At 48.4% G+C, this 24,384-nt stretch overlaps 2 protein-coding genes across 8 annotated transcripts in view; one reads left to right on the forward strand and one right to left on the reverse strand.

Moving 5' to 3' along the window:
- The window catches only part of IKZF3 (IKAROS family zinc finger 3), a 30,730-nt gene extending 21,318 nt beyond the window's left edge, over window positions 1-9,412 (reverse strand). For 2 of the 7 annotated variants that reach the window (XM_057416669.1, XM_057416665.1), the window contains exons 1-3: window positions 7,433-7,609; window positions 4,210-4,263; window positions 3,647-3,757 (exon numbers count right to left, since the gene is read on the reverse strand). In XM_057416669.1, the coding sequence (XP_057272652.1) occupies window positions 3,647-3,757; window positions 4,210-4,263; window positions 7,433-7,577 (310 nt within the window). In that variant the 5' untranslated portion in view covers window positions 7,578-7,609. Of the gene's footprint in view, window positions 1-3,646; window positions 3,758-4,209; window positions 4,264-7,023; window positions 7,373-7,432; window positions 7,610-9,272 lie in introns of those variants that run through there. The other 5 variants (XM_057416670.1, XM_057416663.1, XM_057416667.1 and 2 more) reach the window with 4 other exon arrangements.
- Window positions 9,413-13,660: 4,248 nt separating this feature from the next.
- On the forward strand, window positions 13,661-19,330 carry ZPBP2 (zona pellucida binding protein 2). The gene is made up of 8 exons (XM_057416612.1): window positions 13,661-13,760; window positions 14,603-14,677; window positions 15,254-15,379; window positions 15,915-16,076; window positions 16,872-17,090; window positions 17,487-17,572; window positions 18,136-18,313; window positions 18,835-19,330. The coding sequence occupies exons 1-8, from the start codon at window positions 13,661-13,663 to the stop codon at window positions 18,930-18,932; spliced, it is 1,044 nt and encodes a 347-aa protein (XP_057272595.1). The 3' UTR covers window positions 18,933-19,330.
- The last annotated feature ends 5,054 nt before the right edge of the window (window positions 19,331-24,384 follow it).

Here is a 24,384-nt window from a genome sequence, read left to right on the forward strand (position 1 = left end):
AGGCAAGCGTGCACCATGTGCACCACAGCATGCAGCTTCATTCCCCTGAGGCAAAAAGAGGGGGGGGCTCTTTCTTTTTTTCCTCCTTGCTCTCCAGCAGGCTTTTAATTAACATATTACTCCAGCCTTCTGCCTAATTGTTTGCCCTGTACTTAGCACTCAGCATGGCTGAAGTCCTTTCAAAAGCAAGACAGGTTGAAGCCTCTACCATTACTGAGTGCCTTTATGAAATTTCTGTAGCCTTTTGAAAGGATCAGAGTACCACTTTCTGCAGCTTAGCATAAAACCCCACCAAACTAGAGTCAGGCGACATCTAGATATGACCAGGCTCCAACTTCTGCTTAAAGTCTCAGGGGTTGGAACTAGATGACCTTTAAGGTCCCTTCCAACCTAAACCATTCTATGGTTCTATAAAGCTCACAGTGTATTTAGAGCATCAGCCATTAATAATGGAAGCTTCACAAAAAGCGTAAAGTCCAAGGAATGGAAGATCACTACTGAATGCCTGGCGAAAGATGGAAAAAACACATCATTGTGCTGAAGAAACACACGTTACAGACATATTAAGGCAGTGGAAACCAGGTTATCAAATGCTTGATCTCTCTCTTAGTCAGTGGTCTCACCTTCAGCAGATGGAACAAACCCTGTGGGCACAGCTCATATGCAGGGATTTGGGATTAAAGAGTTTGCAGTGTTGCAGGCTGTCATCTGCAACGAATTGCAAGGATGCTGAAGTGGAATTGCTTACCCACAAAAGGCATGGATCATGGATACCGGGATTAACATTTATGAGAACCACACCAACATCTTTGCAAGACTCCTCTATACATTTGACACGCAAGGAGGGTGTTAGTGATCACATCAAGAAAAGGGACAAGTAGCGCTTTTAGGTTTTTCAACAGACAGACTTTTCAGGTGCACACAGGACATAATCCATTTCCCAAGAGCAATCACTCATCCTGAGATTTCTATCCTGTGATTCTGGAGAATACTCCATACTCATTTGTACCAGGGTTAGTGATCCTGAAAGATCACACTCCCACCCGGGCAGCACCACCAGAGCGTGGCTCCACTTACCCAGAAGCACAACAGATAGTTACAGAGCCACAAGCACTGCTCCTAACGGAGCTGCTCCTGCTCTTGAGTAGGCATGACATGTCAACTAAGATTATTTGGGAATTCTAGCATCCTAGCTTTGTCAGGAATTTGGACACAGCTCCTGCTGCTCACACAGCCTCGAGGACTTCAGCACACGTAAAGACATCAGATTTATCGTGCTTCCGGTATCAGAATGACTGTGGAGAACTGTATGCGAAGCAATGGAGTAAGCACCACATGGATTTTAGTTTGTGCCATTTCACACTGAGATACTGCAGCTTTTCTGTGCATTTCTAACAGCTTTCTCCCAGCAGTTGTGTCTTTATTCCTACGGTGAGAATCAAAGAATTGAGCACCACGGTACTAGGTTCATACTCACTTTAAAATGAAGGAATGCTCTCATGGTAAGGGAGGCAATCAGAGGGAAATGACGTTTTGTTGGTATTCACAATGTTATCTTTGAAATGTGAATTCTCCATATTTGCACTCCAGAAGAAGTTGGAAAGAGAGTGCAAGAGATCAGCAGTGATGTAGAACAACGAATGGTGCACAAGAGCAGTGTCAGCATCAACATTCTCTCACAAGTGTCAAAGTTGCACCTGATGTATGTGTGTGGAAAAGAGCCTGAGGAAAGGTGCTGAAGGTGACATAGGACAGTCAAGGAATGGAAAAAGAGACTTGATGCCATGATGCTGAGTGTGCAAGCAGTATAGACAGTGCTCCTGGAATGGGAAGGCGGGGAGAAGCTAAAGCAATTCCTCTTGGATGGTCAATATTCCCAGTTCCCCTTGGAGGAGGCTGTGAAAGAAACCCTTCCCTGGCTTCTTCCATGCAGAGTTTAGGGATGGAGGAAGGGGACAGGGAAGGGCAGGGACACTGGGGAAGCAGAGGTGGAAGTGAGTGAATATGAGTGGGATGGGCAAATAGCTGGAACATGGATGCAAAGATTTTATGTGCTGTGAGATCCAAAAGAGAGATCAGGCGCCTTGGATGAAGAAAAGGCTCAAACCCATCCACATTTTGTGGATAAAAACATTAAACTTCTCTTTTTGGGGTAAGCAGAGCAGAACTCACCTGCCCAAGCTACATCCCACATTGCAGACGTACACTAAGCTACTCTCCACTGACTATAAATGGAGTCCTGCCGAGAAGCAGCTGCTCTGGGGACAGGAGGCATTTCACCCTGTCACACAGCCAGATTTGGTGAGGAACCTGTGAGCTCTCACTGCAGCAACTGCCAAGCAAGGCCAGGCACTGGTGCAGTTCACTTAGACACCAAGGTCATAGATACCCAAGGGAGATAACTTCTCCCTCCTGATGGGCTCTTGCTAGTGCAGCACTTCCCTCGAGGGTTTCATGTTTTCTACTTTGTTAATAAATAGGAAAAGTTCCATCTTTAATAGAGCTTTAATAATGTTTAATCCTGAACATTTCATGTTAGTCTAAAATAATCTCATTTCCATTGCAGGACACAACCCAAGCTACTTGGGCATCCAAGACAGAGACAATTCCTTAGTGATACATAAATGCTACCTCAGAACTGATCAAAGCCACAGCCCTCATTTGTCCTGACAGTGCCACAGTGCCATGGCCATGCAGCACTTGAAAGGCCACATGAACCTGCCTTTTCCCCAGGATATGGACACCACATCCTCCACCAGGCAGCATCTTTCACTGTTTGTGGTTGAGAACTGGCATAAATGAACACGCTCAGCTAACTGGCAGGAAGGTTTATTCATGCTGTGATTTCACTTTAGCAGCTTCTACCTTGAGGAAGGGATTGAAAGTCTCTTGCTCTACATCTGTCATTTGCACAGCTCCTGAACCCTGAGGGGCTGCAAGACTGCCATATCCAGGAGCTGCTTCTTTTACCTTTTAGCTATTAAATGAAGGTGGGCTACTAGTTTTTAAAGCTACACATAAATACACACTTAGGTAGGACCTCTTCAATGAGAAATAGTACCAATTGGTTTAACATTTTGTTCATACCTGTGTCTTCTTTCAGAGCTGTATAGGAAGGGTTTACTGCTCAAATTAAACACCATGGTAAACTGGCCAACCTTCTGTCCACCCACAGTTTAAAGCACAGGATTACTGCCACAGTTTGACATGTTAAAGAGCTGGGCTGTCCTAGGAGTTTGAGGTAATTTATCCTTTGTTTAAAACAAAAAGCATGTTATTTTTCAGATATCAGAGTGGCTCAGCAACATTAATAAAAAGTGCATTTGTCATATGCAAACTACTTTTAAGAACTTGTATGCTCCAACACATCTTGAAGAGCTCACCCTACGCACAGGGTTTTTATCTTGCTCCTGTAAAAGTGACCTTTAGGAAATGCACGTGAGGTTCCCTGGTGGGATACAGTTACTCCTCCTCCAGAGCATGTTGAAACGCTCTAAAGTAATTGCATTGTACATCCTTTTGCAGCCATACAGGAAAACCAGAGCCATGATCCAAAATAAACTTCCTAATCACTCTCACGGCATGCCCAGATAATTCAAAAGACAAAATATAACTGTTAGTTTTCAGAACTCAGTCTCCACTTTACCTTCTGCTTCTTCATTAGACTGACTGTGTTCCTTCATATCTGCTGCATTATCCATCCTTTCCATTTCCTGGGATTTGTTCAGATTACAGTCTGTCAAAACCTCCTGTCCTTCTGAAAAACACCCCAACACAACAATTCGTTATTTATGCTCCAAGAGCATTTCCAAGTGATTCCCTCAAAGCATCTGCAAATTCCTGGTGCTGCTCATCATGGCCACAGTGTTCTGCTTGCAGAGGCATTAGGATGGATTTGCTTCTCAAAGTCATGGACAAACTCTCACATAGGATCACATTATTCTTGCTTCCCTAATCCAAACTTCCAGGTGTCTCCCGAAACATTTCCTTCCCTACTCTACAGTCTTCCCCCCACCCTGGCTTTTAGGATAATTTTCCAATATTATATTGAATATCCACAGTTTTATTTCAGTTCTGCAATTTCCCTTTTGCCTTCAGCACCCATCTTTGTCCTGGTGCTATTCAGTGTCCTGGGAATTGAAATAAGCTGCAATGCAGACATTTTCCTCCATATAAGAGGGTGAAAGAACATAACATGAAGCACTGTACCTGCAGCCAGTGGCTGTTCCTGAGGATTACTTAGGTCCATACCTGCCTCTGAACCTGCAAAAAGACAGAAAAGCCACCGGATTTGTTTAATATTCAGAACCATTTGTGACACAGTTGCTCTAAGCCCATAAATTCCCATTTTCTTGCTTGAAAGCAAAAGTGAAAAAGCAAACCTTCCCCAGAAATAAATACCAACTCATTGTTCTGTTTCATTGGACAACCTTGAGCAGTGGCATGTGCCCAGAAAAGGGATTAAATGTTATTTTCTGACTTTGAACTACTGCAGAACAGAGTAACTTACACTTGCAATGTACCGTCCTGCAAGTACAGTGGAGGGGTAGTAACTCTGTAGGAAGTGAATTTCTATAAAGCACAAAGGTGTTTTACATTCCTTTTCCAACACAAAGGGAAAACCTATCTTCATGACACCTTCCCATGATATCTAATTCCCATTTAGAGATTCTGATAGGGATTTTTGAAGGAATTTAGAGGGCTGCATGTGTGGTTTCCAAAAGCTCTGAGCACTCAAAAGAACGCCTGAAGACAAGCTGCAGGTTTTTCCATCTCCCACTGCAGTGCCTGAATTCAGGGTGGTGAGGTGAACTGGAGACAGCTCTGACCTGTCCAGTGAAGGCTTTACTCAGCACCTTGATGTCTTGAGATGTCATCGATGTAAGGGTTGGTTTTCTTCACAGTGTCACAGCTACCTGCCTCCTTCCTCCCTTCTCTCCTCTATTTTTTACACGCCATAAAATCTTTTCTCATCTTTGACCGTATCAAATAGCAGCTCCCAGCCTGGCAGAATTCCTTCCTGATAGTTACATAACTGCAGTGCACTTACAGTGGCTGCGAGGTGTTAACCACCACTGACATTTACCCAGAGCTCTCTCTCTGCCTATGGAACATTTCTGTGGTCTCTGCAACGTCAAAATACACAGCTCTGTTAACTACAGCAAAGCAGCCTGGTAGCAGAGGAGGCTTTCCAAAAACCTGCAGCAGCAGAGGAGGGGCTGATGCCTCCAACAGAATAAAGGCAAACGCCAAGACAACAGAACTCTCCAAAGGGAGCTTTTCCTTCTTTGGTTCATTGTTTCCTAACTGAAAGCACTCAGCTCCCATCTCTCAGTAGTGGGCCTCAGGGTCACATTATGCAGTAGCTCCCATTGCTCTTAACTGGCTGTTATCAAAGAAGGGCAAGGAAAACCAAACACTGTTAATGACTAGAGCTGGCCTGAGCTCTTCAGGGTGGAACTCCTGACTGGAGACAAGTGGTTTAAGCCATTAGCACTTATGAAACGTATCCTAAAATGAAACCAGAGCTCCTCTCCTTACACTAAATACAGCATGAGTGGGAGCTTTTCATCAAGTGGCTTTTATTAGAGCTAAGAACATTGCTTTGGGGCCTAAAGATAGGATTGAAATTTACTGACAAAAACTCAAATATTTACTAAATTTGTATTTTTAAAATCAACACATTAGAAGAAGGAAGTCCATGGTTAGAGCTCTTAGTTTGTCCTTGTTTCATCTATCATCACACCAGTAGAAGTGAGATCCAAAGCAGCAAACAGACCAATACTGATGGGGAAACACCAGTAAATACACAACCAAAATTCTCTCTAGCATCAATTTTAACTTTACATTGCAAGAATATAGACATTTCAATCGCACAAACCCTTGGAACTGTGCAAACAATTAGGCTTTGGGCAAGACAATTCCCCATCTCTCTGGAATACTTGAGTTGGGGTTTAGTTGCATTCTGAAATCCTGGGCTGAGAAAATCCTGAACCGACCAAAGCCAAAATTAAGCCCAAAAGGTGCCAGCCAGGGCAGGGGGAGGTGTGGGTGGGAACACACAGCAATTCTGCCTTGCCCTGGGCTGCAGGAGGTCCTGAAAGGCAGAGTGAGAGCCCCTAAATGATGATTCAAAGTCCATAGTTCTGCACATGTTCCTGTGTAGCTCTATTGGTTTAGAAACCATGGGATTCCCCAGGAGATCACAGGCATTCCACCAGGGAGGCTGCATTGCTAAATCACATCACACAAGATTCTGTGTGCCCTGAACAGTCCAAGCACCATCCTGCTCTGAGCAACTCTGACCTGCAGCTGCAGGACAACCTGCTAGAGATCAGCACTGCCTGACCCACGCGACTGCAGAGCTGGATCTGCTCAGCCCTCAGCTTCCCATCTGCTTCCTAGTGGGATGGCCTCTGGGTTTATTATTGAGTGTAACAGGCTCCTGGCCATGATGGGCTGTTGGGCAGCACAGTCACACAATCATTTAGGTTGGAAAAGACCTTTAAGTGCATCTGAGTCCAACCGTTAACTCAGCACTGCCCAGTCCACCACTAAACCATGTCCCCACGTGCCACATCTACACACCTTTCAAATCCCTTTAGGGATGGTGGCTCTACCACTGCCCTGGTCAGCCTGTTCCAACACTTAACAACTCTTTCAGGGAATAATTTCTTCCCAATATCCAATCTAAACCTCCTTTTGATGAGATAAGAACAACCGTATGATATCTTTTCTGTTGAGAAATAAACCAGACTTCCCATCACTTTCAAGCCTCCAACATCCACCCATCAGAGTCTGGTTTCTTTATATTAGTCCCAAGCAGCTTCTTAAAGCCCTAGTGGTCTTTTACTATTCAGGCTCAGGTCTCTTTCCTGAATAAAGTATTTTAAGCCGGATCCTTCACTATGTCACATAAGCATGCTGGAAGGAGGTCTAGGAAGCTTCCAGCCCTGATGATGTACAAATAAGACCATGTTCCTACCCAGCATTCAGAGGACAACATCACAGGAGGTCACTTACAGAACACATTAAGTCTTCTTGAGCTTCAAAGGGATGCACTGACCCGGGTGCACGGGAAGGAGATGCGTGCCTGTGTGTGCTGCAACGGGCGCTCGATGTGCATTTGCAAAGCAGAAGTAAAGTCCGTGTGCTTTTGAGAGCAATCCTCAGGCATCCTGTGTCCCCTCAACAGCCAAAGTGAGCACAGATATTCAAATCGCTCGCTAAGAAAGCACTGGGGCATTATAACATGGAACTGGACTCACGCTTTATCCTAGTATTTGACCAGTTAATAGAAGCAACAAAACCGACCCATATTTTAAACACCCCCAAACTGGATGTTTTTCAAACAAAGGATAACACTGATACCCCTCCATCACCAGTGCAGCCATCAAAACTTGAGGGATGCCTTGAATTATTCTAACCTTACCTGTTTGCCTCCAAAGCGAAACCCAGAACGTTGTCTTTTTACTGCCAGCTGCAGGTTTCAACCCAATAGCATCACGAAGGGGACTTCTTTTCAAATCCTGTGTGCTGTCAGTTCTAGCACAGCACGTGGAACAAGCACAGCTCATTTCCTTGTTCGTGCCATCTTCAGAGGCACAAGCAAGGCAAAATAAAACACACACCAAACCCTGGCCTCTGCCCTACAGGTAGACCCCCTCCAGCCTTACCCCTAAATGCTCACAGCAGAGCCAGCACCTTTGTGATGTGCAGCACTCAACTGCTCTCTCCCAATGTGGTTTTCGCTTTCAGGCCGAACAGAGGGAAAAGCAAATTTCCCCACTGAATGGCCTTCTCCAGCACTTCCACTCTCAATGACTTTCTGAGGAAGGCACCAAAGAAACTCTTTACATGGTCTCTTACACTTTCCTGTTCTTAAGCACCATGTGATGCTCGAAGTGACAAGGGCATTTTAAGCCATTTGGGGAAGAAATCCTGACCAGCAGTAAGTAAAGATAATGTTGTTTTTTTTTCACATTGTAGCATGCAACCTTCTAAACCCAGCAGAATAACTCTGACATCCAGATCAACACGTCCATCCCAGTGCAGCAAATCCCCCAACACGACCAAGCTGATCACAGGTTTTGGCTTCCTGGCCCCAGGTCTCAAATAGCTTCTCCTGCTGGTGCCTGTGTCCTGGGCAGTGATCATATGGGGCCTCCTCACACTGACAATCCAGGACAAAAGTGGTGTCCTTTTTTCCTCAACAGAAAATCCCCCTTCATCCAGTGGAATTCAGGTTTCCCCAAGACCCATGGAAACAGAGACACTGCTCAGTTACTGTAGCCTGAGATACACAGAACAGCACTTTCACCTTCTGGATGAAGTTAATGTAACAAGCTCAGGCACATTACCTGATCCTCTGATACTCTTAATCCCCATGGACAGAACCAAAACCCAAAGGGTTATTTGCATGTTAACTTTAAGCATATAAGAAACAGGAACACAGAAAAGAGACTTCAATAACCTCAGTTGGAATGCCAAAAACATGCTCCCGTTCTAACCAGACTCCACTGACACACCTAAAGAGCTTCCTCCTCCCATAGACACACAGTGGACCCAGGGGGACCAAGAAAATGAAGCTGCCCAGCTGGCACCAGACCCAGTCTGTCTCAACATCAGTTATGTCTCTCGATTCAGTCAGATTCTAGGAGAAGAATTCTTTAAATACAAACATTTTTAAAGCTTTTAGCAAAGGAGAATACACTTTTTAAAGAGGCAGCTGCATCTAACTGACAATAACCAAAGACCTCAGGGCACTGAAACGGAAAAGAACCTAAACTCAAGTCCTTCAAATGATGAGTTGAAATAAAACCGTTCAACTCTGACACAACAAACCAAGTGATGCGTTGCCAGGCTTGTTACAAACTCTGCTAATGCTCCTTTTCTCCCAAATCAAATTACACTGCAGCCCAAGATTAACATACAGCTTGGGGTTTGCTGGCTCTGAAAGTTACCTGCACGTTTTCCAAGCAAAAAGAAACCAACACCCCCTTTAATTCGTTAAAACCTACAATATGAACAGCGGATACAGTAGGCTCTAAAGCCCGACTTTATCCTACACGTTGTGACGGTGCTGAAATTAAACAGAGAGGGGGCAAAGAGCCCCGTTCGTTTCCTGTTTAATTGCACCACGCGATGAGGTTTCTCCTCACGGCTGCAGAAGGAGACTCCGCGAGCACCGGGAGGTGGAGCCCGGGGCGAGCCCCCGAGCGGCGGCGCTTCCCCGGCCTCGGGCCCGCGGAACGAGCGGGATCGTTTCTCACCTTCCATGCTCCGGCCGCGGTCCCGGCTCCACCTGCCCGCCCGGGCTCGGGGCTGTCAGAGCGCAGCGGCCTCGCCTCCCGCGGGTACCGCGACATCCGGCCCGGCGGAGGCGCTGGGCGGGCGGAGAGCGGCGCCGGGCGGCGGCCGGAGGAGGCGACCTGGCCCCGGGGGCTTTGCCCTCCCTTGGGAGGCCGCTGCTGGTGCTTCGGCGATGACACAGGCAGAAGTAGGCCCCTCGGGAACGGGGGGAGAAAAGAGGTACAGGGGCTGAGGGATGCATCTCCGAAACGGGAGGCCAGCAGCAGCGCAAAGCGCCGGGGTCTCTGCAGCAGCATCACTCGGCCATCCCCCAGAGGCTGGGAGATGGGATGGGCAGAGGGTGAATCCCACACAAAAGGGGCCAAAAGAAAACCCTGGAAGCCCTGTGCTTTAGAGGAAACCTCCCTCAGCATCACTGGAGATAAGTTCTGTCCCCACCATGAGACGTGGCTCCATCAGTGAGAAAGCCATGGCCAGTCCCTGGGCAGGGATACAGGCAGGAACGGGATTGAGGGGAGCAGTTCCAGGGAATGTAAACCAACAAGACAGGAGTAACCTCACCCTGAGGGCTTACACATGCTCCTATGACATCCAGGGTCTCCTTCAACCCACAGTTCCCCTCGGAAGTGGATCTGACAAGAAGCTGATCTGTTTCCTGCAGTGCTCCCAGGTTGTGTGCACAGATCCACAGCCCATCATGGGCAGCTAACCCAGAATACTTATTTTAGGGAGCCTTTGATCTGTAAAGCCTGCAGCAAGCGCCTATACCCCAAAATAGCACTGGAAATCTTGCGATGGCTTGGGTTAGGTCACTCAAGGGACACCAGCTATTCATATGGAGAGCGTAGCAGGGTGACATGGAGCTATTTTGCGTTGGCAGAGCCCTGACTCATTTCATTTCACACTGCAGAGCCAAGCAGGCTCAGCTCGGATTAGAACTGGTGCAGCGATTGTGCACTGCAGTGCCCACGCACGTGAAAGAGTAACTTCTGTTCGACAAACTCCATTTTCCTTTGTGCTCAGTCTGTCCTGGCTCCGTCTACACATCCCATAAACATGGCAAGGCAGCCTTAGCTGTTCAACAAGTGCTGCTTTCATGGCATTACTCGTTCAGGGATCACGCTCCTCGGATTGTACATGAAATGACTGAGATAAGCAAAACAAAACTTGAGTTAGCTGCTTTTCTTAGCAAAGTTGCTTTGCTATTTAGAAGAAAATCAAGTTACAAAGTCATTTACTAAGTTAAAACAAATTAAAGCCAGGCCAACACAGTCTTGACTTCATGTGCAAGCTGAGCCCTTGTCATCATGGCATTTTGCTTCAGCCAACACCCAGAGCTACTCACCAAGGAAAGGCCTGAAAAGGTAAGAGCTGGCTCTGATCTCAGATCAGCCCTGAACTCAGCTGTGCTTTAACACTGAGAAATCAATGTTTGATAAGAGGGTGGATGGAGCCTTAATGCATTTTTTTTGTTCTTTTACTGGTAACACTCCCACAACCTGATCGTCTAGAAGTTAACAAAGTGGCAAATGAAACTGTGATCTGACCTGATCGCTTGGATGCAAACCCAAAGGCAGTGAGTGCGAACGGCCATAGCTCAGGTGTGTGAGAACACGACATGGAGCCAGGATTCTCCTCCTTTCCGTGGAATGTCAATGACTGCTTCTTCAATCGAGACTTTTCCATCACGTGGAAAACAATTCTGGAAATACAGTGTTTAAAAAACAAAGGTACCTGGGAGAATCAAGCCCAATTCTCTGCTATTCCAGACAATCTCTGTATTCCCCTTCCCCAACCATTTAGTAATTTGAAAGGTTTCTTGCTCCTATGAACTTCAGGGAAGCCCTGGAAACTACTATGTGATGATCAGAAAGCCCAGGATTATTCAGGGCCATTTTCTCCTACTCCCAGGTTTGTTCTCCAATTTAAACCTTTACATCCCCTCATATTTACCATCAGAAAACCAATAATGTCTTCTTTCTGCTCTTATTTCAAGGGCAGAAACCAAAAGAGCCTGGGTTTGCCAGCCTGTAAAAACCTCTGCAGTGGTCATCAGGGCTCTCCTTCTCTTTAGGTCACCCACCTTAAAGATCAGAGACAAAACTTGTGCTCTGCATCCCAGGTAACATCTCTCCAGAGCCTTGCACAGGTCGTTCACGTGCCCCTGTGTTCCTGGAACTCTCTCCATGTATTTCCTAGGATAAAATATATTTGCCTTTTTAATATCTACTCACACCATGATCAAGTCCACAGTATGTATTTTTAACTCTTCTATTACTTCCTACTTCGGCTTCTAGCCTGCTAGCAGAAATAGCTAGTAATGTAATTCAGAATGACATGACTTCACATCTTGCCCTGTTAAATCCTCCCCCCCACCACCATTACCATGTGCTTAAAGAAAACCAGTTTTTCCCCTCCCCTGAGCTCACAAATCTGCAATGACAACTTATCAGTTCGAAATCTTGGAGACTAGAAAAGGAAGGAGTCATTTGACTAAACACGCAGACCAGCAGCCTAAGTTACAGGCTTAAGATTCGGAACTGCAGGCAAAGCTTCATAGCAAAGATCCCATTTTATAACCACCAGCAAGCTGGGCTGTGCAGGGCCGTTACATCCTTAGGACCAGGGGATGGTCAGCCTGACCCGTGACTCGTCTGTGGCAGACAGTTTACCAAGTGACCCAAGTGGAGTGTGACCTTTGAGTAAACCTGAAAACATTCACTGCATGGGAACGCTGGATCTTTTGGGGTGGACCTCATTCTGAGCTGTTGGGCAGCTCAAGGCCATTAAAAATGAGAACCCTGACAGAGCTCTTCTACCTTAACCGACCACTTGAGAGCAAGTATCTTGGGTGAAGGGAGAAGAAAGTTGTAGCCGCAAAGAGAGAAGTGAAATAAAGAGGCAGCACACACATTTAGCAGGACAAGGAGTTTCACAAGGCATTAAATGAGAGGGACGCTACTTTACAATACCACCAGGCTTGAGTAAAAGACTTTTCTGTCAGCAATGTGATACCTTCTTTTCACGCTTGTTTTTGCATACTTTATTAAACAGAACTCGTAACTTAAGTGCTTTTTTTGCGTGGAAGCATTGAACTAAAACGTTGACAGCTGTCTACAGAAATAACCCTCATTCCCGTGCTGCCTGGTTCCATATTTGTTATGCAAATACTATTACATCATTTCTGGACACTGTCCTGGGCTGGGGCCGCCCAGTAAAATACGATTTAGGGAATTACCAGGGGCCAGGGCTCCTGAGCTCGAGCCTAAGGATGCGCAGCGTGGTCAAACCCAAGTCCCCTCCTTTCCCTGCTCTGCTGTTTCCCGAGTGGTTTTAGAGCACTTGCTCTAGAAACAGAATATTTCTACTTTACAGAGTTTCCAAGCCATGAGCAAGTCTTCCAAAGCACGTAACTGACTGAGAAACCAGAGTGCTTCAAATGACAACCCCAGCCTGGGTTGGGTTGAAGGGACCTTAAAGCTCCTCCAGCTCCAACCCCTGCCACGGGCAGGGACCCCTTCCACTGGAGCAGCTTGCTCCAAGCCCCTGTGTCCAACCTGGCCTTGAACACTGCCAGGGATGGGGCAGCCACAGCTTCTCTGGGCACCCTGTGCCAGCGCCTCAGCACCCTCACAGGGAAGAGCTTCTGCCTAAGAGCTCATCTCAGTCTCCCCTCTGGCAGGTTCAAGCCATTCCCCTTGGCCTGTCCCTACATCCCTTGTCCCAAGCCCCTCTCCAGCTTTCCTGCAGCCCCTTCAGGCACTGGAGCTGCTCTCAGGTCTCCCCTTCAGGAGCCTTCTCTTCTCCAGGCTGCCCCAGCCCAGCTCTCTCAGCCTGGCTCCAGAGCAGAGCTGCTCCAGCGCTCGCAGCATCTCCATGGCCTCCTCTGCCCTCATCCATCCCCTCCACATCCCTCTGGTGCTGTTCCCCAGAGCCGGGTCAGGCCCGCAGGGGTTTCTCCCTGCAGAACCCACCCCTCACACACAGATGCATTCTCCAGCCCTCAGGACACGCTCAGCCCTCATTCCGATCCCTGTCACAGCCAGCGGCAGCAATGGGGTTCACTTCATCCCTTTCAAGCCCAAAGAACGCGTGTCCGCGTCGCTGAACAACGGAGGTGCCTCACAACCGGCGCGCGGAGCCGCCCTTCCCCCGCGGGGCAGAAAACGACCAAAAAAAGGGTTTTTTTTAAAGTAAAAAGTGAATGCGAAGAGGAAAAAGCGAAGCGGCCCGGACCCCCCCCCCCCCCGGGGCTGTTCCCGCCCTCGCTGAGGGGAGGAGGAGCAGGGCGGGAAGCGGCGGGGCCGTTCCTCCTCAGGGCGGGCGGTTGGGGCCGTTGAGCCCCGCTATGGCCGCGGGCGGCGGGGGCCGTGGGTCCGCCCCGGGCCGGCTCCTGCGCTTCGTGGTGGTGGTGATGGCGGTGACGGCGCTGGGGTCCCTGCACGGAGGTACCGGGGCCGGCATCAAACCAACACCCCCCCCCCCCCCCCTTCCCTTCCCTCATGAGCCGCGGCGGGGCTCGGGGTGGTGGAGGGAGAGCGCAGAGGAGCTGTGGCTGCCGCATCCCTTGCCTTTATATATATATATATATATATATATATATATATATACATATAAATTGGGTTATATATATATTAATATATATGTGTGTGTTATTGGACTTTTAAAAGGGAGTTTGAAGTGCAATGAGCAGTATGTAGGCGCAGCTACACAGAGAAGTGACGCTAGGCTCAAGGCCAGGTTGGACGCAGCAAGCTGCTCCAGTGGAAGGTGTCCCTGACTGTTGGAGCTTTGAGGTGCCTTCAACCCAAACCGGCCTGGGGTTACTGTTCCGTGATGCCAGCAGCATCCTTCGTGCCCTGGGCCTGAGTTCGAGCTGTCTTCATCTACCACGGCCTGCAAAAACCCCACACATTTGTAATGCTTGTCACATCTCCTGAGGGGTTTCATCACAGAAACCCTCAAACCCAGGCTGTGCCCCGAGGGGCAAAGGCTCGCAGATGCTTGCGGACCCCCACAGCCCCCATGTGCTGGTTCTCCCCACACTGCCTTCCCGGTTCGGTTTATGACCGTTGCCTTGGCTTTATGTAAGGAGAAAGGGTTGGAACCTGGTAACATCCAGGTAGATTTGCACCCTGGGCACTAAAGCGATGAAAACCGACAAGCGGGAGCCCCTGTTTTTGAGGAAAGGGAGGAGGAAAAAGGCAATAAACCCCCTAGGACAAAATAAATGCTCAACTGGCACACATTCAGGTTTCTGGCTTAACATTTGAAGTCCTTTTGCCTACAGGGAGAGCAGAGGAAGAGCAGCGTTCCGTTGATTTAGTGGAAAAGAATTGTGTTTATGGCAACCCCAAACATGAAGGTAAACTTGCCTTTTATATATATATATATACATAAATTTGGGTTATATATCTATAAATATATATACATAGGTCTTATTGGACTTTTAACAATGGAGTTTGAAGTACAATGAGCAGTATGTAGGTGCAGCTACACAGAGAAGTGACACTAAACGCAACGCTGGAGACTCCAGAGCACAATACATGGGTTTAGGAACAAGTTTGTCCTACAAGCTTGTTTGTATAAGCTGGAAGTTTGTCCTATAAGCTCTTATGAAAATCCAGTGTCTCAATGAGGGTCTCACTCAGCAACAGGCTCAACATCGCAGGCCTTTTTTGCCACACCAATATGCTTTGGGTGGGATTCGAGTGTCTCCTGCGTGCAGTCAGCACCAACCACACAATGGACAGTTCCATAATGAGAGTGAATGGAGATGAAAGGTTAACCTGGCGCTTTCCTAGCCCAAACCTGACACTTTCCAAGCCCAAACCGGAAAAATAAACCTTGCATTACATTAAATGTGTATTTGAAATGAGTATTTTGGGGGTTTCATCCAACAGAAGCATTTCACATCCTTTACCTTCCTCTTGTATTGCAGTTAGCGTCTATGTTAAGGTGTTTACCAACAGCCCATTTCTTCTGTGTATGGATTTGGCTCGTGCTCGAGAAGAACTAATAGATCCCAACTATTTGTGGATTGGTCCAGATGGAAGAAGTCTGGAAGGTCAGCCACCTTGTTCAGACTACAAAGGGTTTCCCCTCAGCCTGCCTTGGCCACTTCCCCCCCACTCACTAATAAAATGAGCCTTTTACAGACACTTCACAAATGTAGAGACTGCCTTGGGGGGTGGGAAGACAATCAGGAGATAGAGAAATAGTTCCTGGTTTCTCTTTACCAGGGAAAAGTCAGCCACAAGTGGCTAAGGAGATTACTGTGCATGAAATCTCCCATTTTCCTTGTTTCAACCATCCAGCAGCAGGATGTTGGATCCAAAGAGTCACTTGGTCTTTTGTCAATGTTTTCCATCAGCTCTGAAGTTAGATTGTGTTTCTTTTCTCCCTCTAAAATGCCCAAATGCTTGAGACAGAAGCAAACTTGCAATAAGTCCCAAAGGTCATCAATTTTAGACTGCTTCAGACTAACATGAATCAGTGTCACTGTGTACAAAAGCAAGGTTTCATCTTCAAATGTCCTAAATGAGCAGAGCATCAGAGACCAAACATTTCCAGTAACCAAGTGTTTCCTGTTTCTATTCTAGGGCAATTGCATGTGAATCTGACAGAAACAGGAAAGCTGATGTTGCTGGGGTTTAAGGAGTACATGTCTGGAGCCTACACTTGCACTCTTTCTCACAAAATCTTAGAAACTACGACACAGGAAGAAAGAGAAATGTTTGAGACGTACAAATTCATGGTGTATGGTAAGCTGGCTAGCTCCTTAGCCAACCAACGCACGTGGCCTTTGTGGTTTGGTGGGTTTGTGAAGTGCATGTTTATGGCAAGGCTTGATATAACAAAATAATGAGCTGGTATTTTATCTCAGAGTAGAAAATCTCTATTTTTTTATATTTATACACACACAGCCCTTCTCCCACCTTTGGGAAATGTTTTCAATAACTGCTACCAAGCATAAAACAATCTCTACCCTTGTTAGGAACCAAGTGAACTACAGCAGCTCCAGCCAGATCCAAGCTCTGAAAAGGAAGCTCATGTCCAAGTGCAGTCTCCCACATTAGAGACTGCCAAACCAAGCAGAGGCCACTCCCCCATTGTAACCCCTGTTCACAATATCACCTCCCCACCACAAAATAACATCCAAAACTGTTTGAGAAACACTTCTAAAATCATTTTACGAACCCTTCCCTCCTCCAGCAGAGCTGCAGAGGGTGCTCGTGCACAATCCCAACCCATTGCAGCTCTACAACTTTGCAGACACACTCGGTCTGTGCTCTTTCACTATTTGCCCACTTTCTTGTTTTAGTATTTGAGAGCAGAGCCCCGTAAGCACAGAAATTCCTGTACATTTCAAACTAAGATGTCTCTCACTCCCAAGTCAGCTCTGGCAAGGCCAAATTTGTTGTGTTGTGGTTAATGAGTGAGTTTTATATATTCATTTGCTCTTGAATAAGAGCCCATGTTTCAAAGTACACTGCTAGAGACGTTAAGGTTCTATTGAAGCCTCAGTCTGTGATCACACACAAACACTCTGCTTACAGCATACAGGGAAGCTGACCACGCATATCAGATCTTCGCTCGCTTTACTACCAGGCAGTGTGAGCTACAAGCCAACAGCCAGTTCTTTGAGGAGCTCTTGAAAATCTTAACTAGCATCATCTCGGATCTGACGTGTCACATCACCGAGTCCTCCTACAAGTGCCACTCTGTCAGGGTACCCAGCCGAGGCCTCCTGCACGAACTGTTTGTTAGTTTTCAAGGTAACAGATTCCCGTGTTTGTTTAGGAGGGATCATTTGTATTTATAAAGCCGAGAGTGCAATAAACAACACCTGAAATACATGAAAATCAGGCAAGCCTTTGAGAGCTGTTTCCCTGTTCGCTTTCAGAGTCCCTGTATTTTTTCTTACTAGCCCACAGATGGAGCTAAAATGCAGTTTATACATTGAATTTGCAGCACCATCCTTCTTACAACCTAAACAAGAAATGCTCTTTTCAAGGTGTGCACTTGGAAAGGCTTCTTGAAAGGAGATAGCTGATAAAATGCCACCATTTTTCCCTTGTAAAAGGAAAATGGTCATGAGCCTAAAGATACTTGAGTTCCTTGCAATGCATTCTTCAACACATTTAACTGTGTCTTTTTCCCCCCACCCATAGTCAATCCTTTTGCACAAGGATGGGAGGAAGTTTGCAAACAGGTTCCTTACGACTGCGAAGGTGTGACAAACATGAGAGTTGAAGAGGTTTGTGTCAACCACCCTTGTGTCTTCTCTGTGTGTTTAACTGATTCCACTGGTGGTTATCCAGCTTCACCCGCATTTTACGGGATTAATAGCATTGCAAATGACAATTCACAGAGTTCAGATCATTCATTTCAGGATAAAAAACTGGTTTTAAAAGGCAAATTGATCCAAACAGTTTAAAAATAAGAAGTCAGGCTCATCATGTCCTTTATATTTACCCCTAAGAATAAAGACTTAGAAGAATTAACATTTGTATTAGTATATTGAACTTCCAGCTCTAAACTAAATCTCTGATTAATGATTTGATAAACAGAATGCCATTTAAAGTAAGTCTAACGTAGCTGGCTTCTAAAACCTGTTCTCTGGCTTTTTAATGTTAAACCACACCATCAGACTACACACTGGGTCTGATCCCAGGCCCCCTGAAACCAGAGGAAGATTCCCAGTTAACGTAACGGGTCAGTGCATGCGGGAATCAGGATGATAAAGCGTTAACTGATGTCATTAAATCACTAACGACTAACTGGCTCGTCTTTCATTCCTCCAATGTTTCTGGATTTTAGGCAAGAGATCGAATTGGGGAGTTTTTCAAGAAGCAGACGTATGTTTTGAGGCACGAGGTCCAAACCGTCCCTACAATACACTACGTGGAGAACAGCTTCTCAGTGACTCACATCGACAGCTGCCGACCAGGCTTTGGGAAGGACAACGTCAGCCACTGGGGCTGTGCGGGCTGCTGTGGTAAATATGAAGCACAGCAATTTCATGTATGGCTTTATTAGCTCAGGTCACAGGTTTGTCTGAAGAGTGGTTGGTGAATATCAGTGTGGAAGGCACTGTTTCCATTCGTCTTTTGGAAAGACATTTCCCTTGCAGGTTTAAGAAAGAGAAGAACGGAAAAGCCTTTGTTAGCACGTTTGCAGGTGTGAAACCGTATTGCCAAATAAAGTGGAAGCGGTGAGGTGGGGTTTTAATTCCAGGTCATTGGTGAGTAACTACGCTCAGGGTGTAAAGCAAATGAGCAATGACCTTAATAGCAGAGCTGCTAGAAAACACCCAGCTGTTTTTAAAAGACCTTTTGCCAGCAGCACCCACTGCTACTTCTGGAGGTTGGGGGTTTAGTGAGAGGCAGGCTCAGAGAGCTTGGGAAAGATGAGGATCCCTTTGGAGCACTGGGAAGCACGTGGTGGTGTCTGATGGCCCCAGACGCAGCCAAGGCAGAGGAGAGCTGCCTGACGTGCTGCCTGTTGTTCTCTTCACAGTGGTCTGTGAGCCTGGAACTTACAGTCCCAACAACGAGGTGATCTGCCAGGTTTGTGCAGATCCTCAAGTCAGGATGTACGGAGCAAGATTTTGCTGATAAACTGACAGCAAAAACTGGGAAACCGAAGAGCAGCTGTGGAAAACTCAGTTTGTGATGTTCTGTTCAGTTTTAGCTGCCAATTCTGGAATCCTGCATTCCTTTATGAACAGTTGCAAAACTTCATTCATCCACCTCCGGATTTTCTGTATTCAGGGACCACTTAAACTGTAGAAGTGATGCAGGAGCTGAAGCGTTCATGCACGGTAAAGGAATTCAGTGAGAACAAAAAGGACGTTTGTCACGTGGCTGTTAGTGCAAAGAGCCCGTTTCTTGGTGGTGACACCAGCCACGCTGCAGCTTTGTGCTGCAGTTTGCTCAGAGAATGTAAAGGAGCTGGGAAGCACTCAGGGAAAGACGGCAGACAGTTGGAGCGGAATTCCGTGCCATGCTGACACACAGCAGAACCTCTATGAGCAGTTCCTAGTAGGTATTAGGAGAAGTATTTCATCTTTGTGATTTAGAAACATTAAATGCCCTTCCCTTTGTTTTTCACTGTTCCTTTGTGTCTGAAGCGTTCTGTGCAGAACTGTGCAGTGCACTGGCGAACACTGACTGGCTCAGGGCTTTCCCTACTGCTCCACCAGTGGGAGCTCTGCTGGGATGCAGACACCAGCAGCAGCGAAAGCAAAATCGGGGCTCTAAGACAAGAGAGAGGGTAAATAAATTCCACAGCCCTGCAGACAGGAGAATGAAGGACCCAGCTTTCATGGTTCTCTTCTCGCCTTGCTGCAGGTCAGTCCTGCAGGGGGGCTGCAGAGCTGCCTCACGCTGCTTGCTGTGTTTGCCACTCCATCTTTCCTTTCAGCTGTACCAAATCCTCGCGGCAGAGCTCTGCTGGCCCCAGGTGCTGTATGAGCAGATGATCCTCTTACACCAGCTGGAAATTCCATCAAGTTCACCGGATGATAGGATTTGCCAAAGCACTGAGATAATGGGAAAGTTTCCTTCCCAGAAAAGCCTGACTCTGGTCTCATTTTGAAGGCTAACTGCTGGATCTGCAGCAATGGATCATCTAGCTCATAAAGCACTGTTAGTAAAGACTATTTTACTCCTGTCAGGAGCTTCACCACTAACCCTGGCTGCTATGGTCAGAGCATGGGCTGTGTGAGGCTTCTGAAGTGGAGCTACCAGAACATGGGCTTTTAGAACTTGATTTTAACCTTTGTAAGCCATTCCCTGCCAGGAGCTGCTCCCTTCCACACTCACTTTGTCCAGGGGCAGCAGAAAACTCTCCCTTGTGAAGCACAGCCCCCCCAACATGGTCCCTTTTGAAGCCACTTGTGTGACAGTGGCATAGCCCCCCACAGTCCAAGTGAGGGGAACACCACCCCAGTGCCTGCACACACTGAGCCATGGAAAACCAGGCCCAGCTTCCCAGCTCAGAGCCATTCCTTTCCTTTCTTTTTTTTTTTTGCAGTATGTAGGACTAAATCAAGCAAAAGAGCACCTCCTACTCAATAACTGCAACTTCTTGTGGCATCTAGAAATGCCTTGGTGGGTATTCATCCAAAAATCAACCAGATTCAACCCCGTTTAACTTATCCACTCTGACAGGAACACAGCAGGAGACGGAGCGGGCACAGACCACGCTCAGAGCTTTTCAGAATCATTACTTATTAAATACTGATGAATAAAATGTACTCTAACGAGCATTTAAACTGCCTGTAGGCTGATTATCCTCACTGCCAACTGGACACTGTGTGCACAGATCGGGCTTATCCTGATTAAGCAGACGGGCTCGATTGCTGCCTGCATCCCTCAGCCTGTTTCACAACAGAGGAATGCCACATACATAAATTAAGAGGGGGGGGAAGCAGTGAGGAGTTCCTAAGTGCAATGGCAACGGGTCACAAACACTCCCTCCTCCTTCTGAAAACTGGAGGTACAGGAAGCTCTTACAGTGCCTCGACTTCTTCAGTGGGCCTTAAAAGTAGAAAAATAGGTCAAATATTGCAGTTTTGCACCGCGGAGGAGTTTGTATCATTGATTCCATGGAGAATCCTGTGAAAATGTGATGTGAAACAGTGTCACTCTGACCTTTCCCAAAGGAAAGCTCTCTCCATCGAGCCTTCGCTGCCTGTGACAGCCTGAACGCAGCTGAACCTTGTATTGGTGACATGCCATCCCTCACAGCTTGCTGTGATCACACTTGAGGTTCTGTGAATCACTGCCTGCACCTCACCTTCACTTCCCTCTCGACCTCCCCCAGCTGTGATAATAGCTCCTGGGGAACTGCAGGAGCCTTCCTCACCCCTTTAAACCCTCTTTTCCTTGCTCTGCTCTGGTTTTACACACCCTCCTTTTGGCAACATGGGCTGGAGCCGATGCTCTCGGTACAAGGCGGGGGAACCGCAGTTGTTCCTGTGAGGTTCAGCCCTGCAAAGCCCCACTCCAACCAGCCCCAAGCAGGCAGCTCTGATGTCCCTCCCTGCAAGGGACGATTACAACACCTCAAGAGTAGTGATGAATTCCCCCCTCAGTAACTCATTTGGAACCTAAAACTTCCTGTCTCCTTCCGACACAGGCCTCCGGGAACTCAGCCCTTCCCAAGGTCCGCATCCCAACAGCGCCCGAGCCCTTTGGAACACCCAGAAATGACAAGAGGAACCTGCCAACTTGGAAGCTGCAGCCCATTGTTCTCCCATCGCCTCTGCCTTTTCCCAGCCTGGAACAAAGCACTTGAGGAAGGCTCCACAAGCACGTGTTAAAGCACTCACTGCAGAGCCCCTGCCCCGGCTCTGATGGGATGGTTGGCTCAGAGCTCCCCACAGCATCTCTCTTACCCCATGAGCAGGATGTTGCTCTAAACGGAAGGCAGCAGGAGTTGACCAGGTCTCAGGCCATCGCTGTGACACACTGCAGCTTGCAGCTCATCCCAACGCAGCACAACACATCCCTCTCCTCAGCAGATTATAAAGAAGAAGGGCTGCAGAGAAGCTGGCTCAGGTGCCCTATGATCAACTTATCCCAGGGACTCGTCACACCTGAGACAAGAGGAGCTGAGCCAAGGACGTGCTGGGTGCAGCCCCAGCTAATCCATCCCTGGGGAATTCCCCTTTGAGTTGCTTTGGTGGAAAGTGGCTGGAAAACAAAGCCAAGAGTTGAGGGTGTCATTTGGGTCCCCCGGGACCTCCAGCTGATGCTGCAGGAGCCATGGGCTGAGTGCCATGGGGACAACCTGGGATGCAGCTCCGGGATGCATGTTAGGAGATGGAATCCCACGTGTGAGGCGGGAGGAGGGCTGGGACAACGCGCGTGAAGGAAAACCGGGTCTGTTTAAGTGGGGTGCTTGGTGAGAAGATGCTTCCTCTGAGAGGGGCAGCTCTGCAGGTCCCCCTCTTCTATTAACAGGCAAAACCTTGTCTCACAGAGCATCAATGAGAACTGATCCCGGGGCTCAGCGGTGCGCAGCTTGCACGAGGCAGGATGAGCAGGAGGGGTGCGTGCGCCCGGCTGAAGCACCCAGCTCTGAACCCCAGGCACGGGAAGAGAGGGGATTTTCAGCTCTGCTTTGCTTCCCTCCCCACTGAAATCCCATTTCCTCCCGCTGCAGCCCAGCGACCGCGCTCGCTGTGCAGCCCCGCTCCTACAACGAGCGGCAGCCTGGGATGAATGAGCCCTTTGCAGGCAGTGAATAACTGTGATTCCTTGTTGGCAGCAGCGCCACTGGGAATGGATTTGTTTGTGGTGGAGATAAATAAGTGAGGCTGCAGAGCTGAAGGGCCGCTGATGAAGTGCGGGCCAGCCTTAATCATAGTGTAATTGCCGCCATCCGTCCTAATTACTTATAAATATTTTGATAATGGTGGAAATTAAACAATTAGACATCCTTCCTTCCCTCTGGCAAATCTAATCAGTTCAAAGTTCAGGATGCAGGCTGGGGCCGTGGCTGCCGAACACACTTCTGTCTACGGCTGACAAGAGCCTTGCTTTATCTCGCTTCTAAACCCCACAGCAAAAGCGAATGCGCATCCCAAGGCGTGCAGCCTCCGTCAGCACTGCCAGGAGGATGGATCCCATGGATGCACAGACCCTGGCAACCAGGAGCATCATTTGGCTCACGGAGGGAGTCAGGACCAGGCAGCAGAGGAGGCATCACAACCAGTGAGGACCCATCTCGCACCAGTGACCCATTTTCCTCCATCCTGGAGAGGCAGAACAGTTCCTCGTGTGCCTGGTGCGATGGGCAGAGAGCACCTTGGAAGTCAATAACAGCTTTAGCGGTGTGTGGAACACTGCAGAAGGAGGTCACGCTGCTAATGCTGCTGCTGCTGATCCCAGCAGATAAATCAGGAGAGGAATTACCCAGGAACGCAGCATTAAAATGGATGATTCCATCGCCGTGCCGCAGGGAAAGCATTGACTTTGACACGGAAGCCCTGGTACCCACCAGCGCTGAGGCAGGAGCTCGCCCACAGCAGCAAGTGCTGGAAGAGTGGGATGAGGAAAACCCCTCTTTGGGATGGAGCCATGGAGGAGCCTTGCAGGCTGTTGGCCCCAGATTCCTCCTGTGCTCAGACACATCCTAAGACCCCTCCAATGCCCCAGCTTGGAGGAAATATCCGGTAATCCCAGTTTTCTGCTCTTCCCCATTCCCTTTTAACACCCAATCAAATATCAGACACTACCAACAGCACACAGCTGGGTCCATCCCAGTCCAGGTTCTCTTCCCAAAGCTCACTGCAGGTTTTCATGAGGTTTCTTACATATTTGACCCCCCCCCCCCATCCATGGAGTTCCACAACCAACTGTTGCTGCCACCAGAATCCACCTCCCTTCCCCATGCTTATGGGGGTTGCCATGAACCCAGCGCTTTCCATCCTAATCACTCAGGGCAGGGCTGGCCCCAGGGGCTCAGCATCATCCAGCCCTATGGGGAGACCCTGGGGGAGCCACAGCCCCATGGACCGGGTGGCAGCAGCATCCCTGGGCCCTCCCCAGCTGCTCCCGAGCAGGGTGACCCCCGGAGCACCCCAGCCTGGGGACAGCAGCCATCTGCTGGGAGCCTGGGCCTGCGTCTGGAGACAGCGAGTGCCAAACGAGGTCAATGTCCCCAAGCAGGAGCTGTCACAACGCGTTAGGGTCCCGGCTTCCTCCTCCCACCGCGCATCCCCACGCGCCGTGCAGGGAAAGGTGCCGCAAACCAGTGCCCCAAGAGGGACCAGTGGGACCGTGAGCATCAGGATGGGTTTGTCCCTCCCGACCGTGGTGATGCCCAGGTCTGCTCGGTGGGGACCGGAGGGCAGAGCAGGGCCCTGGCACAACGTGGCTCGGGCACTGTCACCGTGCCGGTGACCTGAGCCGTGCAGCGCTCACTGACTGCAGCCGAGGGCAGGGTTACCGGCAGCGCCACGTATCGGGTTCCGGACAGCTCTGGTGCCGGGGCACACAGACCGGGAGGGCACCGGCTGGCACGGGCACCGTTCACCCTCCCTTTACAGCCAGGATG

This window comes from Pezoporus wallicus, unplaced genomic scaffold, assembly GCF_028554395.1.
Source record: "Pezoporus wallicus isolate ANWC-B61680 ecotype Strahan unplaced genomic scaffold, APGP_CSIRO_Pwel_v1 scaffold_7850, whole genome shotgun sequence".
Lineage (NCBI taxonomy): Eukaryota > Metazoa > Chordata > Aves > Psittaciformes > Psittacidae > Pezoporus > Pezoporus wallicus.

What these genes read in the sequence shown, in the direction of transcription:
- ZPBP2 (XM_057416612.1), top strand. Translation starts at nt 13,661, where the DNA reads ATGGCCGCGGGCGGCGGGGGCCGTGGGTCCGCCCCGGGCCGGCTCCTG. An exon ending in GCTGGGGTCCCTGCACGGAG is followed by an intron (nt 13,761 to 14,602) that starts GTACCGGGGCCG and finishes TTTTGCCTACAG; the next exon opens with GGAGAGCAGAGGAAGAGCAG. An exon ending in AGATGGAAGAAGTCTGGAAG is followed by an intron (nt 15,380 to 15,914) that starts GTCAGCCACCTT and finishes TTTCTATTCTAG; the next exon opens with GGCAATTGCATGTGAATCTG.